The 18183-nt window shown below is 49.3% G+C and overlaps 1 protein-coding gene across 1 annotated transcript in view; it reads left to right on the forward strand.

Moving 5' to 3' along the window:
* LOC119951958 (nitric oxide synthase, brain-like) overlaps nt 1-18183 on the forward strand; it is a 304521-nt gene that overhangs the window by 205079 nt on the left and 81259 nt on the right. The window contains exon 19 of the mRNA XM_038775360.1: nt 4835-4913. Coding sequence (XP_038631288.1) covers nt 4835-4913 — 79 coding nt within the window. The remainder of the gene's footprint in view (nt 1-4834; nt 4914-18183) is intronic.

Genomic DNA, 18183 nt, shown 5'->3' on the forward strand with positions numbered 1-18183 from the left:
ATAGGTTGGAGATTTGGGCAGAGAAATGGCAAATAAAGTTTAATCCGGACAAATGTGAGGTAATGCATTTTGGTAGGTCTAACATAGAGGGAAAGTATACCTTAAATGGCAAAATTCTTGGGAATATTGAAAGTGAAAGAGATCTGGTACACAGATCTTTAAAGGTAGCAACACAAGTGGACAAGGTAGTCAAGAAAGCATACGGAATGCTTGCCTTGATTGGAAGCGGCATCGAGTATAAAAACTGGCAAGCCATGCTACAGTTGTGTAGAAGCTTGGTAAGGCCGCACTTGGAATATTGCGCACAATTCTGGTCGCCACACTACCAGAAGGATGTGGAGGCTTTGGAGAGGGTGCAGAGGAGGTTTACCAGGATGTTGCCTGGTCTGCAGGGTGTTAGGTATGTGGAGAGGTAGAATGGACTCGGACTGTTTTTATTAGAAAGACACAGGTTGAAGGGTGACCTGATAGAGGTCTACAGGATTATGAGGAGCATGGATAGAGTGGATGGGCAGGCACTCTTTCCCAGGGTGGAGGGATCAGTCACCAGGGGGCATAGGTTTTTAATGCAGGGAATGTAAGTGCCTGGAACGCTTTACAAGGGTAGGTTATGGAAGCAGATACATCAACAGCGTTCAAAATGACAAACACATAGATAAGGATGGGTTTAGAGGGATACGGCACAAGGAGGTGCTGAGAGTTTTAAACTAATGTGGCGGGGGATGGAAACCAAATGAGGAGGTTAGTGGAGTTAGTGGAGGTAGTAACGAAAGCCGGTAAGGAACTAGATCATGAAGTCAGCGTGACTAAGGGGAAGAGTAGGCAGGGAGCAGATGATGAACGCAAAGGGACTGGTGTTCTGAGGTGCATTTGTTTTAGTGCAAGAAGTGTAGTAGGTAAGGCAGATGAACTTAGGGTTTGGATTTGTACCTGGGAGTATGATGTTATTGCTATTATTGAGACTTGGTTGAGGGAAGGGCATGATTGGCAACTAAATATCCCAGGATATCGATGTTTCAGGCGGGATAGAGAGGGAGGTAAAAGGGGTGGAGGAGTTGCATTACTGGTCAGAGAGGATATCACAGCTGTGCTGAAGGAGGGCACTCTGGAGGACTCGAACAGTGAGGCGATATCGGCAGAGCTCAGAAATAGGAAGGGTACGGTAACAATGTTGGGGCTGTACTACAGCCCTCCCAACAGCGAGCGTGAGATAGAGGTACAAATATGTAAACAGATTATGGAAAGATGTAGGAGCAACAGGGTGGTGGCGATAGGAGATTTTAATTTTCCCAACATTGACTGGGATGCGCTTAGAGGTCTAGATGGAGCAGAATTTGTAAGGAGCATCCAGGAGGGTTTTATAGAGCAGTATGTAAATAGTCCAACTCGGGAAGGGGCCATACTGGACCTGGTATTGGGGAATGAGCCCGGCCAGGTGGTTGAAGTTTCAGTCGGGGATTACTTTGGGAATAGTGATCACAATTCCGTAAGTTTTTGAATACTCATGCACAAAGACGAAAGTGGTCCTAAAGGAAGAGTGCTAAATTGGAGGAAGGCCAACTATACCAAAATTTGGCAGGAGCTGGGAATGTGGATTGGGAGCAGCTGTTTGAAGGTAAATCCACATTTTATATGTGGGAGGCTTTTAAAGAGAGGTTGATTAGAGTGCAGGACAGACATGTCCCTGTGAAAATGAGGGATAGAAATGGCAAGATTAGGGAACCATGGATGACAGGTGAAATTGTGAGACTAGCTAAGAGGAAAAAGGAAGCATACATAAGGTCTAGGCGACTGAAGACAGACGAAGCTTTGGAAGAATATCGGGAATGTGGAACAAATCTGAAACGAGGAATCAAGAGGGCTAAAACGGGTCATGAAATATCTTTAGCAAACAGGGTTAAGGAAAACCCCAAAGCCTTTTATTCATATATAAGGAGCAAGAGGGTAACTAGAGAAAGGGTTGGCCCACTGAAGGACAAAGGAGGAAAGTTATGCGTTGAGTCAGAGAAAATGGGTGAGATTCTTAACGAGTACTTTGCATCGGTATTCACCAAGGAGAGGGACATGACGGATGTTGAGGTTAGGGATAGATGTTTGCTTACTCTAGGTCAAGTCGGCATAAGGAGGGACGATGTTTTGGATATTCTAAAAGGCATTAAGGTGGACAAGTCCCCAGGTCCAGATGGAATCTATCCCAGGTTAGAGGGAAGTGAGAGAGGAAATAGCTGGGGCCTTAACAGATATCTTTACAGCATCCTTGTACACGGGTGAGGTACCGGAGGGCTGGACAATTGCTAATGTTGTCCCCTTGTTTAAGAAGGGTAGCAGGGATAATCCAGGTAATTATAGACCGGTGAGCCTGACGTCAGTGGTAGGGAAGCTGCTGGAGAAGATACTGAGGGATAGGATCTATTCCCATTTGGAAGAAAATGGGCTTATCAGTGACAGGCAACATGGTTTTGTGCAGGGAAGGTCTTGGGCGCGATTCTCCGCTGCCCACGCCAGTTGGGAGAATAGCGGGAGGGTCTCCCGACATTTTTTGCGCCTTCCCGCTATTCTCCCCCCCCCCCCCCCCCCCCCCCCCCCCTCGCCCGGCCCACGTCATGAATCACCGCTCGCCGTTTTTTACGGCAAGCGGCGATTCTCCGCGGCCGATGGGCTGAGCGGCCGGGCCTATACGGCAGTTTTTTCACGACAACAAACTCACATGCTTGCTGCCGTCATACAAACGGGCGCTGGATGCCCGTTTGGTGCATCCAGAGGCCCGTTTGGGGCGGGTGCACCACCGTTGTGCTCAGGAGGGGACAGGCCTGCGATTGGTGCCCACCGATCGTTGGGCCTGCGTCCAAAAGGGACGCACTATTTCCCCTCCGCCACCCGACAAGATCAAGCCGCCACATCTTGTCGGGCGGCGGTGGAGAAATGCGGAACCGTACATGCGCGGGTTCCGTCAATGGCGTGATGATGTCACCCGCGCATGCGCGGGTTGGAGCCGGCTCCAACCTGCGCATGCGCGGCTGACGTCATATAGACGCCAGCCACGCATCATCTTGGCGCGCGGCCTTAACGACGGTTGTTATGGCCGCAACGCCGTGATTCCCGGGGTCCTTCTCCCAGCCCCGATGGGGGGGCAGAATCGGGTCCCGGGAACGGGCGTGAAGGCTGCCGTGAAACTCGGCCAGTTTCACGGCAGCCTTTACGACTCTCCACATTTGCGGAGAATCTCGCCCCATATCTTACCAACTGAATAGAATTCTTTGAGGAAGTGATAAAGTTGATTGATGAGGATGTAGATGTCATATACATGGACTTTAGTAAGGCGTTTGATAAGGTTCCCCATGGTAGGCTGATGGAGAAAGTGAAGTCTCATGGGGCCCAGGGTGTACTGGCTAAATAGGTAAAGAACTGGCTGGGCAACAGGAGACAGAGAGTAGTAGTGGAAGGGAGTTTCTCAAAATGGAGAACTGTGACCAGTGGTGTTCCACAGGGATCCGTGCTGGGACCATTGTTGTTTGTGATATACATAAATGATCTGGAGGAAAGTATAGGTGGTCTGATTAGCAAGTTTGCAGCTGACACTAAGATTGGTGGAGTAACAGATAGTGAAGGGGACTGTCAGAGAATACAGCAGAATATAGATAGATTGGAGAGTTGGGCACAAAAATAGCAGATGGAGTTCAATCCGGGCAAATGCGAGGTGATGCATTTTGGAAGATCCAAATCATGAGCGAACTCTATGGTAAATGAAAAAGCCCTGTGGAAAATTGATGTACAGAGAGATCTGGGTGTTCAGGTCCATTGTACCCTGAAGGTGGCTGCGCGGGTCGATAGTGGTCAAGAAGGCATACGGCATGCTTTCCTTCATTTGAAGGGGTATTGACTACAAGAGTTGGCAGGTTATGTTACAGTTGTATAAGACTTCGGTTCGGCCACATTTGGAATACTGTGTACAGTTCTGGTCGCCACATTACCAGAAGGATGTGCATGCTTTGGAGAGGGTGCAGAGGAGGTTCACCAGGATGTTGCCTGGTATGGAGGGCGCTAGCTATGAAGAGAGGTTGAGTATATTAGGATTATTTTAATTAGAAAGACAGAGGTTGAGGGGGGACCTCATTGAGGTCTACAAAACCATCAGTGGTACAGACAGGGTGGATGGCAAGAAACTTTTTCCCAGAGTGGGGGATTCAATTACTAGGGGTCACGAGTTCAAGGTGAGAGGGGAAAAGTTTCAGGGAGATACACGTGGAAAGTTCTTTACGCAGAGGGTGGTGGGTGCCTGGAACGCATTGCCGACGAAGGTTGTAGAGGCGGGCATGATAGTGTCATTTAAGATGTATCTAGACAGATACATGAATGAGCAGGGAGCAGAGGGATACAGATCCTTAGAAAATAGGCGACAGTTTTAGATAGAGGATCTGGATCGGCGCAGGCTTGGAGGGCCGAAGGGACTGTTCCTGTGCTGTAATTTTTCTTTGTTCTTTTTCCTTGTTCTTCTTTGTTCTTTTGATAAAGTTTGGTATCATGGCCGGCACAGGTTTGGAGGGCAGAAGGGCCTGTTCCTGTGCTGTATTGTTCTTTATTCATTTTCACGACCTCTCGTACATTCTTTTGCAATCTGTCATGTTCCCTCTTCCTAACATGATCATTTTCCCACCTTATTTTCAAATCCCTTTCTCTCGTTCTCTCTCATTTTCTCTCTGTCTCTCTTTTAGTCGGAACTCTCACGTTGCACTCACTCCCACTGCTTCCTCTCTCTTCTTTCACCATCTCCCTCTCTGTTCTCTTCTGGGATAAGAATCAGCTAATGTTCCCTGCCTTCTCTCTTTTTGAACAGCTCTCACTCACTTGCACAAACGGAAACTTTTTCAAACACGGATATTATCCAGACGGAATCTGCAGCATGAGAGCTCTGGGTAAGTGAAGGGTTTTAACATTTTAGCTTCTTGCTGGGGTTTCAGCAGCAATTGCATCAGGGTGGCCAACTGCAGCATTGTCTGCCTTGTCCCAGAATTTGGCTTCCTCTGCCTAGCCTTCCAAGGCCACTTGTCCAGGAATCTCTGTTGAGGCTATTTGTCCTGGGTTCCCGGGTCAATTTAACCTGGATTCCCAGGTCCATGTGTCCAGGATTCCTGTGGCTATTTGTCCAGCATTCCCAGGGCCTTTTATCCAGGATTTTCAGGGCCAATTGCCCTGGATTTCCAGGGTATTTGTCCAGAATTCCCAGGGCCATTTGTCCAGGATTCCCAAGACTATTTGTTTGGGGTTTATATTCCCTTCAATCCTTCAATTCATTGTAGCCTCCTGTTCCATTCTGCCTGGTGTTCTTCCAGCCACTCATGCTCTCCCTGTGATCATCTACCTACTAAATCATTCATAATTTTAAAAACTACTAGATTTCCACCTTTTTGAAAGAAGACCCACAGCCAGTTCTGCTTTGCTGGTGATGCTTAAATTGGAGATGAATTAACAAAGTGAGCATTGTTCCTACAGAAAGTGTGTCTGGAGAATTGATGATGGAAATTAGGGCTTTGGTGCATGAATCATAGAATCATAGAATTTACAATGCAGAAGGACGTTATTCAGCCCATCGAGTCTTCATCAGCCCCTGAAAGAGCACCCTACCCAAACCCACACCTCCACCCTATCCCCGTAGCCCATTAACCACACCTAACATTTGGACACTAAGGCAATTCAGCATGGCCAATTCACCTATCCTGCACATCTTTGGACTGTGGGAGGAAACCAGAGCACCCGGAGGAAACCCACGCAGACACGGGGAGAACGTGCAGACTCCACACAGACAGTGACCCAAGCCGGGAATCAAACCCAGGTCCATGGTGCTGTGAAGCAACAGTGGTAATCACTGTGCTACTGTGCCCCCATTATTAATAATTAAACAATTATTTTGTATCTTTATTCACTGCAGACAACATAAGTAATATTCCAAAAATCAAAAAATGAAGGGAGGGACGAACTCCGGAAAATTACAATCACCAGGGAAGTGATATTAAGCAAATTGTCTGCGGGCTGACAAATCCCCAGGGCCAAATGGACCTCACACTAAGGTTTGAAATAAATGACCAATGAGATAGTTGATGCATTTGTTTAATTTCCCCAAATTCCCTAGATTCCGGAAATTTTCATTAGATTGGAAGATAGCAACTGTAACTCCTTTCTTCAAAAAGGGAGAGAGAAAGAAACTACAGAGCAGTTAGCCTCACATCTGTATTTAATTTTACACATGTGTACCACATAAGAAATTAGTGTGTAAAATTAAAGCGCTTGGAATTAGGGGTAAAGCATTGAGATGGATAGAAAACTGGTTGGCAGAGAGGAAACAAAGAGGAGGAATGAACGGGCCAAAACATTGTCAGCCGGATTCTCCGTTCCTGAGACTAAGTGTTGCAGCCGGTGCAGGGTTAGTGGAGTTCTATGACAGCAGAACTGACCTTGCACCTGGACCAACTCAATGAGGGTTAAGGGGCTAGTGAGGAATTGAACAAACAAATGTGATATAAAATAGGATAATTAGTTAGAATAATGTAGAGGATAGATGGTAGTGAGTTAACAGGCAAAGAACAAAGGAATTGAGCGAAGCATGGCCAAAAAGGGGGGAGGGGAGCCTCGTGCAGAGGACGGTGAAAAGGATGCTGGGTAACAAGAGGCCCAGGGTTGAGGAATGTGAAGTGAGCCAATCAGGATATATGGACAAGTCAGGAGGTGTATAGGATGACCTATGGGAATCTTGTATGTGAAACTTGATGCCATTTGAATGATATGTGCAGAGATCTCTTTGTCCTCGGACTCACTTGGTTCTGGGAGCTTCAGGAGACTGCATGTGTTCTGAGTCTCTATAGAACGGGTCAGCCTTGCAAGTTGTTTAAAAATAAATAATACCATACCTACAGATCCCTCTCGAGTTTTATTGAGACCAAACTGATGGGTAAAGAACTTAATTTGTCACTAGCACCGGCGCCACGTGGAACACAATTGATTACAATGGGTGGCACAGTGGGTGGCATTGCTTCCTCACAGCGCCAGGGACCCGGGTTCAATTCCGATCTCGGGTGACTGTCAGCCACATGTCTGTGTGGGTTTCCTCCGGGTGCTCCGGTTTCCTCCCACAGTCCACAGATGTACAGGTTAGGCGGATTGGCCATGCTAAATTGCGCCTTAGTGTCGTAAAGGTTACGTGGATAGAGTGGAGGCCTCGGTAGGTTGCTCTTTCAGAGGGTGCAGACTCGATGGGCCGATGGCCTCCTTCTGGACTGCAGGGATTCAATTTCAAGATCGTCAGCAAGAGAGCTGGGAGTGAGATGAGGAGAAGCTTCTTTACTCAGAGTTTGGAATGTGCTGCCTGGGTGGAGGGTGCGGGTGGAGGTGAATTCCATCGGACGTTTCAAAAGAGAGCTGGTTATATATTTGAAAGTGATGAATTTAGAGGGCTACGGAAGTAGGGTTGGGGAACGGGACTAGCTAGGTTGCTCTTTTGGGAGCTAGTGCAGACATGATGGGCTGAATGTCCTCCTTCTGTGCTGTAAAGCAGCTGCCAATCAGAAGGGTTTTGGGCTTATAGAACAGATGGTCCCATTGATCTTGGAGATGTAATGGCAAAGCCATTCAGCGCCGGCAGGTGCAGGTGGAGGAGTCCAACCGTGTGCAGTACAGGAGGTGGTGCTGGCCATGCGTGCTACCCAGGCCAATAGAGTATGGGTGGCATCCGCGGTCGAGGTCTTGGGGGCGAAGGTTTCAGACATGGATCAGGATGACAAGGCCTGGATTATTCTGCGCAGGCTGCATCCAAAGCCCAGGACTGAGCTGCCTTCTCACAGGTAGCCATGTGCCAGAGCCACCTGGACATTGCAGCGGCCATCCTGAGTGTGGCCCAGTTGCATCAGGTCATGGCTGAGAGCATCGCCGGCATTGCCCAGGCCAACGTGGCACAGAGGGAGATGGCGCAGTCACTGGCCAATTGGCACAGACCCTCAGGTTGGTTGCACAGTCGCAGCGTGATATGGCGCAGTCCCAGATGTAGTTGGTCCACTCCCCGTGCTCCTTGGCTGCCAGCATGCAGACCCTAGACCTCCAGGACCGGCAGTGCCAGGTTGCAGGGGAGCCTCATGGGTTAGCTCCACTAGCACCCCCATCCTATGGAATAACCCGGGGGCCACCGGGCACTTCGAGGGAGGAGGAGGAGGTGATTGAGCCCCTGTCAGTGACTCCAGCCACGCCTAGGACACTCCCTCCTCTCCCTGGCACATCACATGGGCAGCAGGCGGCACCACTCCACATGGAACAGCCGAGCAGCACCCAGACCCATCCAGCCTCAGGCCCCCAGAAAACAGCCACCAAAGGAGACCCTGGCCACTGGGCGGGAATCACTGCAGGCTGCATCCACTCCTGGCACATGGGCAGCAGGGTAGCATGGTGGTTAGCATAAATGCTTCACAGCTCCAGGGTCCCAGGTTCGATTCCCGGCTGGGTCACTGTCTGTGTGGAGTCTGCACGTCCTCCCCCTGTGTGCGTGGGTTTCCTCCGGGTGCTCCGGTTTCCTCCCACAGTCCAAAGATGTGCGGGTTAGGTGGATTGGCCATGCTAAATTGCCCGTAGTGTCCTAATAAAAGTAAGGTTAAGGGGGGGGTTGTTGGGTTACGGGTATAGGGTGGATACGTGGGTTTGAGTAGGGTGATCATGGCTCGGCACAACATTGAGGGCCGAAGGGCCTGTTCTGTGCTGTACTGTTCTATGTTCTATGTTCTATATGCCATCTGGGGATCCACCTAGGTGTAGCGTTAGGGCCAGTAAAGCCAGAAAAGTAGACCAGTTAAGTTGGCACAGGTGCAGGGCACAGTAGCGGGTTAGGGGCTAGGGCACAAACCTGTATCCATTTGTTCACAGTAAACACCTGTGCACAATGTTACAACCTGCCTCGGTGCTCTGTCAGAAGGGTTTGAGGGATGGGCTGGCCTCGGTTGGCCACAGAAGGGGCACGGGGGGATGGGTGGAAGTCGTGAATGGGCTTGGCACAGCGACGCAGTTCAGCCAGCGCTAACTGCTCCGGTGTCTCACCCACACCCCCACCGCCTCCACATTGTGAAATGATACTGACCATCAAAGCACATCGTAGAGCAGGTTGTCATCATCTTCAATCCCATGGGCCAGACCCACATTCACTGCCAACCCAGGGCCCGTACTCAATAGTGAGGCAGGTAGGAAGCCGGGGTGGAGGGTGGTGGTGGGGGGGAGAGGGGGGGGGGGGGGGCTGCTGCGTGAGGTGCGGAGGTGGGATGTGGTGGCCAGTCGGTTAAACTGGAGGTGATTAGAGCGTCCCATGTGCGTTGGCCCTGGCGCATACATTAGGAAGCCTCCTAGCCTTCCCAGGCCCCATGTCCTGCCCATCCTTTACCTCCCCCACATCCTCCTCATTGGACAAGGCCTGCAGTTCACCTTATTCCTCCAGCACATCGCCCCTCTGCTGCGTGATGTTGTGGAGGACATAGCAAGCCCTCCTGGCCCTATACTGAAGGACCCCTCCAGAGCGGTCCAGGCACCTGAACCGCATCTTCAGGATGCCGAAGCAACGCTCGATCATAGCCCCTGGTTGTGGCATGGGCGTTGTTGTAGCAGGCCTCTGTGTAAGCCTGCGGCCTCCAGATAGGTGTCATCAGCAGTGGGTAACTCCTGTCACCCAGGAGCCAACCCCCCCAGAACTGGTGTGTGTCGAAGAGGCAAGGAACCGTCAACTGTCCAGGATGAAGGCGTCGTGCACACTGTCCCGCTTCAGGCGCAGGTATGCATGATGTGCATCTGATGGTCACACACCACTGCACATTCATAGAGGGAGACTCCTTTTACTTTGTGAAGAGAGGCCTATGATCTGCAGGTGCCCTCTCGACATCAAGGGCGGGATTCTCTAATAATGGAGCCATAACGCCATGCCGGCGTGAAAACCAGCACCAACCAGTACGGCATCAACGGCCCCCGAAAGTGAGGAATTCTCCCCATTCTAGGGGGCGAGGTTGCCGCAGGAATCGTCCCTGCAGCTCCTGGCTGGAACGGCCCACGCGAGTCCACGCATGCGCGGAACAGCCGGCGTATTTCCCCGCATGCGCCCATCAATATGGCGAAGCCCTGCAGGGGCCTGGTGCAGAGTAAAGTAGACCCCCTCAGAACCAGCCCGCCTGCCAATCGGTAGGCACCGATCCTGAGCCAGGCCACCGTGGGGGCCCCACCCGGGATCGGATCCCCCCCACCCCCTCTCCAGGATGGCCCCCACACACTCACCTTGTCCCGCCGTGTGGGAGGTAAGTAATCCATGCCAGCGAGACTCGGCCAAACTCATTGGCCACTCGGCCTATCGGGGCCTGGAGAATCACCGGGGGGGGGCGCTGTAAACGGCCCCCGACCGACGTGGCGGGAATCCTGCGGACACCCGAAAAACGGCTCCGGAGAATGGTGAAGCCAGGATCGGGGCAGCGGAGCGCAATTCTTGCGCCCTCCCGGGGATTCTCCGACCCGGCGCCGGAGTATCCCGCCCCATGCACCACGTTGATTACCCACTGGAACTGGGGTACCTCGGCGGTGGCGGTGAACCCCGCTGCCCGGCCTTCCTAGTGTGCATATTGAAATGGATGTATTGTGCCGACTGGGCTTATCAGGCCTCCGTTATGGCTCAAATGCACCTGTTCGCCGGGCTGTGAGATCCCGGACAGGTCCCCACTCGGCGTCTGGAAGGACCCCGTGGCGTAACAATTCAGGCAACCGTCACCTTGACAGCCTCCGGGAGCGGGTGCCCTCACTCTTAATTGCCAGGTGCACCATGATCTGGCAAATGTGTTGCACTGCCCCCTGCTCAGCCGGAGACTTCGGCATGCCCGATCCAGCAGGTCCTGGAATGACAGGCGTTGCCGATACATGCGAGACCTCATGTGGCACCTCCTCCTCCTCATCCTTGGCGGTCTGGTGAACAGTTGGCTCTGCATCCTCACCGGCTGCCTCCTTTTCCTCTGGGGCACGCTGCGCTGCTGCACGCTCCGCTACTGCATGCTCTATTGCTGCATGGTCTTCCTCCTCCTCGAGCAGCTCCAGCTCGTACAGCCTCAGTGCATCCCCGAGGACTCCGGCGGCTAAGAGGAAGGCCACCATTGCTGGGGGCGGCACATTAGCAGGGTGGTTGCATCACAACGCCAGGAACCTGAGTTCAATTCTCTGCTTGAGTCACTGTCTGTGCGGAGTCTGCACATTCTCCCCGTGTGTGCATGGGTTTCTTCCGGGTGTGCAGGTTAGATTAATTGGTCACCCCAGCCCCACGACCCGCCCCCTGGTCACCCTCCGTCAACCCCCTTCCCACCCAGCTCTGGCAGGGCTGCCAGGGCTGCGGTCGAGGCACCAGAGAATTACAATTTGGCGTGAACCCGACACTGGCCACAATTTCAGAGTCAAGATTGATTCTCCGCCCAATCACCTTTCCCGATTTCAGCATCGGCCGATGTAGAATCCCGCCCTGTATGTCTTCAGGAAGCAGTTAGATATCGCACTTTCTGCAAAGTGGATCAAAAGGATCAGGTTATTGAATTTGATGATCTGCCATGATCAGAATGAATGGCGGAGAAGGCTCGAAGTGCCAAATGGCCTCCTCCTGCTCCTATTTTCAATGTTCGTTTGTATAACCACTGGCATTTACCCCGTGCCCAGGTAAGTACTGGACACAAAAATCAGGACAAATTCAATCTGGCAATTACCACTCCAGCAGCCTAATTCCAATCATCATAAAATTATGGATCGGGTCATCAACGGTGCTATAAAGTGGCACTTAGTCAGCAATAAGCTGCTCACTGATGCTCATTTTGGGTTCTGCCAGGGCCATTCAGCTCCTGACCTCATTAAAGCCTTCATCCAAACACAGACAAAAGAGCTGAATGCCAGAGGTGAGGGTGACTGCCCTTGACATCTAGGCAGAATCTGACCGAGTGTGGCATCAAGGAGCCTGAGCTAAGCTGGAGTCAGTGGGTACCAGGGGGAAACTCTCCGCTGGTTGGAGTCATATCTGGCACAAAGGAAGATGGTTGTGGTGGATGAAGATCAGTCAGCTCAGTCCTGAGACATCACTGCCAGAGTTTTTCAGAGTAGTGTCCTAGGCCCAACCATCTTCAGCTGCTTCATTAATGACCTTCCTTTAATGATAACATCAGAAGTGGGGATGTTTGCAGATGACTGCACAATGTTCAGCACCATTAACCACTTTTCTGGTAATGAAACAGTTCATTTCCAAAAGCAGCAAGAGCTGGGCAATATCCAGGCTTGGGTTGACAATTGGCCAGTTACATTCACACCACACAAATGACAGGCAATAACTATCACCAAAAATTGATAATCTAACCGTTGGCCCTTGACATTCGATGGCATTGCCATCGCTGAATTCCCCAAGGTTAATATCCTGGGGGTTACCATTGACCAGAAACCGAACTGGACTAGCCGTATTAATACTGTGGCTACCAGGTCAGGTCAGAGGCTAGGAATCCTACGGCGAGTAACTCACCTCCTGACCCCCCAAAGCCTGTCCACCATCAACAGGCACAAGTCAGGAGTGTAATGGAATACTCTCCACTTGCCTGTATGAGTGAGGCTCCAACAACACAAAAGAAGCTCGACACGATCCAGGACAAAGCAGCCTGTTTGATTGCTCCCCCTTCCACCAACATTCAAACCCTCTACCTTCGATAAACAGTGGCAGCCGTGTGTACCATCTACAAGATACACTGCAAGAACTCACAAAGGTTCCTTAGGCAGCATCTTCCAAACCCACGACTACTATCATTTAGAAGAACAAGAGCAGCAAATACCTGGGAACTCCACCACTTGGAGGTTTCCCTCCAAGTCACCACCCTGACTTGGAAATGTATCGCCGTTCCTTCCCTGTCGCTGGTCAAAATCCAGAAACTCCCTGCTTAACAGCACTATGGGTGTACTGTTACAACCATGGGCTAGTGCACAATCAATCCCAGCTCCACTTGTCCCAGTGTCACAAATTAATTAACCAATAATTCTTAGAAAAATACCCGAATTCCCTTGGCTGCTCAATAATTACAGTCACCAGGTTGGTAGATGTAAACACAATTACTGTTTATTCATAACAAAAACTAGAATGAAATATGCAGTAAATATACCTGGATAACTATTATCTAATTCTGAATACTCCACTTTAATTTGCCCCTCCCCCCCCCCCCCCCCCCCCACCCTCTACACACACAAGGCAGACAAGCAAAGAGGAGAAGAAAAGAGTAAAACAGAATTATAACTAAAAGGAGAAAAGAGTCTTTGATAAGATGGTATTTGCTTGTACCTTACTTCTTTTCAAACTTCAGTTTCAGTTTGTGGTTTGTATTCAGGCCTCTGTGTTCAGAAATACAGCATTCGCAGGCTTTCTGGAGAGAGGAGAAACCTAGAAAATAGAAGCAGGAGGAGGCCATTTGGCCCTTTGAGCCTGCTCTGCCAATCATTATAATCAAGGCAGATCATCAGGTTCAATACCCTGATCCTGCCTCCCCCCACACCCCCCACACCCCATGTCCCTTGATCCCTTTAGCTCCAAGACCTCTATCTAATTCCTTCTTGAAATTACACAACGTTTTGGCTCAACTACTTTCTGTGGTAGTGAATTCCACAGATTCACCATTCTCTAGGTGAAGAAATTTCTCTTCACCACAGACCTAAAAGGTTTATCCCTTATCCTCAAACTATGTCCCCCAGTTCTGGACTCCCCCACCATCAGGAACATTCTTTCTGAATCTACCCTGTCTAATCCTGTTAGAATTTTGTAAGCTTCTTTGAGGACCCCTCTCTCTCTTCTAAACTCCAATGAATATAATCCTAACCTACGTAGTCTCTCCTCATATGGCACGCCCGCCACCCCAGGAATCAGCCTGGTTAAAGTTCGCGGCACTCTCTCCATAGCAAGAGCATCCTTCTTCAGACAAGGACACTAAAACTGCACACAATACTCCAGGTGTGGCCTCAACAATGCCCTATACAATTGCAGTATAACAACTCTATTCCTCTACTCAAATCCTCTCGCTATGAAGGAGAACATACCATTTGTCTTCTTATACAGCCTGCTCTACCTGTACTCGTAATTTCAGCGACTGAAGCACAAGGACACCAAAGTCTTGCTGAGTATCCACATCTCTCAAGTTATACCCATTCAAATAATAATCCGCTTTCCTATATTTGCTATCGAAGTGAATAACCTCACATTTATCCATGTTATACTGCATCTGCCATCCATGCGCCCACTCACTCAGCCTGTCTAAACCCTGCTGAAGCATCTCTGCATCCCCCTCACAGCTCACCCTCCCACCCATCTTTGTATCATATGCAAATTTGGAGATAATACATTTAGCTCCCTCATCCAAATCATTAATATATCATGTGAAGTGTTGAGGTTCTAGCACAGATTCCTGCGATACCACACTAGTTATTGCCTGCCAATTAGGAAAAGCCCCATCTATTCCAACTTTTGCTTCCTGTCTGCTAACAGCTTTCAAATAACAAAGAAAAGTACAGGACAGGCCCTTCGGCCCTCCAAGCCTGTGCCGACCATGCTGCCCGTCAAAACTAAAATCTTCTATACTTCCTGGGTCTGTATCACTCTATACCCATCCTATTCATGTATTTGTAAAGATGCCCCTTAAATGTCACTATCGTCCCTGCTTCCACCACCTCCTCCACCAGCGAGTTCCAGGCACCCACTACCCTCTGTGTAAAAAAAATTTGCCTCATACATCTCCTCTAAACCTTGCCCCTTACACCTTAAACCTATGCCCCACTAGTAATTGACCCCTCTACCCTGGGAAAAACCTCTGACTATCCACTCTGTCTATGGCCCTCATGGTTTTGTGGACCTCTATCAGGTCGCCCCTCAACCTCCTTTGTTCCAGTGAGAACAAACCGAGTTTATTCATCCGCTCCTCATAGCTAATGCCCTCCATACCAGGCAACATCCTGGTAAATCTCTTCTGCACCCTCTCTAAAGCCTCCACATCCTTCTGGTAGTGTAGCGACCAGAATTGAACACTATACTCCAAGTGTGGCCCAACTAAGGTTTTATACAGCTGCAACATGACTTGGCAATTCTTATACTCAATGCCCCGGCCAATGAAGGCAAGCCGTATACCTTCTTGACTAACTTTGTTGCCCCTTTCAGTGACCTGTGGACCTATACACCTAGATCTCTCTGACTGTCAATACTCTTGAGTGTTCTACCATTCACTGTATATTCCCTACTTGCATTACCTCACATTTGTCCGGATTAAACTCCATCTGCCATCTCTCCCCCCAAGTCCCCAAACAATCTAAATCCTGATGTATCCTCTGACAGTCCTCATCGCTATCCGCAATTCCACCAACCTTTATGTCGTCTGCAAATCTTACTAATCAGACCAGTTACATTTTACACCAAATCATTTATATATACTATGAACAGCAAAGGTCCCAGCACTGATCCCTGCGGAACATCACTAGCCCTCCAATCAAAAAAGCACCCTTCCATTGCTACTCTCTGCCTTTTATGACCTAGCCAGTTCTGTATCCATCTTGCCAGCTCACCCCTGATCCCATGTGACTTCATCTTTTGTACCAGTCTGCCATGAGGGACCTTGTCAAAGGCCTTACTGAAGTCCATATAGACAACATCCACTGCCCTATCTGCATCAATCATCTTTGTGACCACATCGAAAAACTCTATCAAGTTAGTGAGACACAACCTCCCCTTCACAAAATAGTGCTGCCTCTCACTAATATGTCCATTTGCTTCCAAATGGGAGTAGATCCTGTCTTGAGGAATTCTCTCCAGTAATTTCCCTACCACTGATGTAAGGCTCACCGGCCTGTAGATCCCTGGATTATCCTTGCTACCCTTCTTAAACAAAGGAACAATATTGGCTATTCTCCAGTCCTCTGGGACATTACCTGAAGACAGTGAGGATCCAAAGATTTCTGTCAAAGCCTCAGCAATTTCCTCTCTAGCCGCCTTCAGTATTCTGGGGTAGGTCCCATCAGAGCCCTGGGGACTTATCTACCTTAATATTTTTCAAGAAGCCCAACACCTCGTCTTTTTGGATCTCAATGTGACCCAGGCTATCTACACACCCTTCTCCAGACTCAACATCCACCAATTCCTTCTCTTTGGTGAATACTGATGCAAAGTATTCATTTAGTACCTTGCCCATTTCCTCTAGCTCCACAAATAGATTTCCTTGCCTGTCCTTCAGTGGGTCAACCCTTTTCATGGCTACCCTCTTGCTTTTTATGTACGTGTAAAAAGCCTTGGGATTTTCCTTAACCCTATTTGCCAATGACTTTTCGTGATCCCTTTTAGCCCTCCTGACTCCTTGCTTAAGTTCCATCCTACTTTCCTTCTTTTCCACACAGGCTTTGTCTGTTCCCAGCCTTCTAGCCCTGACAAATGCCTCCTTTTTCTTTTTGACGAGGCCTACAATATCTCTCGGTATCCAAGGTTCCTGAAATTTGCCATATTTTTCCTTCTTCCTCACAGGAACATGCCGGTCCTGAATTCCTTTCAACTGACATTTGAAAGCCTCCCACATGTCAAATGTTGATTTACCCTCAAACAGCCGCCCCAAATCTAGGTTCTTCAGTTCCTGCCTAATATTGCTATAATTAGCCTTCCCCCAATTTAGCACATTCACCCTGGGACCACTCTTATCCTTGTCCATCAGCACTTTAAAACTTACTGAATTGTGGTCACTGTTCCCGAAATGCTCCCCCACTGAAACTTCTACCACTTAGCTGGGCTCGTTCCCCAATACCAGGTCCAGTACAGCCCTTTCCCTAGTTGGACTATCTACATATTGTTTTAAGAAGCCCTCCTGGATGCTCCTTACAAACTCTGCCCCGTCCAAGCCCCTGGCACTAAGTGAGTCTTAGTCAATATTGGGGAAGTTGAAGTCTCCCATCACAACAACCCTGTTTTTTTTACTCGTTTCCAAAATCTGTCTACCTATCTGCTCCTCTATCTCCCGCTGGCTGTTGGGAGGCCTGTAGTAAACCTCCAATATTGTGACCTTCTTATTCCTGATCTCTACCCATATAGCTTCGCTGCCCTCTGAGGTGTCCTCCCGTAGTACAGCTGTGATATTCTCCCTAGCCAGTAGCGCAACTCCTCGACCCCTTTTACATCCCCCTCTATCCCGCCTGAAACATCTAAATCCTGGAATGTTTAGCTGCCAATCCTGTCCTTCCCTCAACCTGGTCTCTGTAATGGCAACAACATTATAGTTCCAAGTACTAATCTAAGCTCTAAGTTCATCTGCCTTACCCGTTATACTTCTTGCATTAAAACATATGCACTTCAGGCCACCAGTCCCGCTGTTTTCAGCAACATCTCCCTGTCTGCTCTGCCTCAGAGCCATACTGCCCTGTTCCCTAGTTCTCCCTTAATGTTTTCACCTTCTGACCTATTGCTCCAGTACCCACCCCCCCGCCATACTAGTTTAAACTCTCCCGTGTGACACTAGCAAACCTTACGGCCAGGATATTTATGCCTCTCCAGTTGAGGTGCAACCTGTCCTTTCTATCCATATCAAAACACTACCCATAATCCCATGCACTTTAATTTAACATATTAATCTACTATGCGAGACCTTGTTGAAAGCCTTCTGAAAGTCTAAATAAACATCCCTAGTCCACACCATTAGTTACATCTTCAAAGAATTCTAGTAGATTTGTTAAGCATGGTTTTCCTTTCCATGCTGACTTTGTCCGATTACATCACTACTTACCAAATGGTGTTCTGTGAAATCCTTGATAATGGACTCCAACAATTTCCCTACTACTGATGTTAGACTCACTGGACTATAGTTCCCTGTTTTCTCTCTACCTCCCTTTTTGAATAGCCGAGTTATATTCGATACCCTGCACCCTTGTTCAAGAAGGGGAGTAGGGGGCAGCAAGATGGCCTAGTGGTTAGCACAACCGCCTCACGCCGCAGAGGTCCCAGGTTCGAATCCCAGCTCTGGGTCACTGTCCGTGTGGAGTTTGCACATTCTCCCCGTGTCTGCATGGGTTTCGCCCCCACAACCCCAAAAAAGGTGGATTGGCTACGCTAAATTGCCCCTTAATTGGAAAAAATAATTGGGTAATCTAAAATTTTTAAAAAAAGAAGGG

The sequence above is a fragment of the Scyliorhinus canicula genome, chromosome 17 (assembly GCF_902713615.1).
Source record: "Scyliorhinus canicula chromosome 17, sScyCan1.1, whole genome shotgun sequence".
Lineage (NCBI taxonomy): Eukaryota > Metazoa > Chordata > Chondrichthyes > Carcharhiniformes > Scyliorhinidae > Scyliorhinus > Scyliorhinus canicula.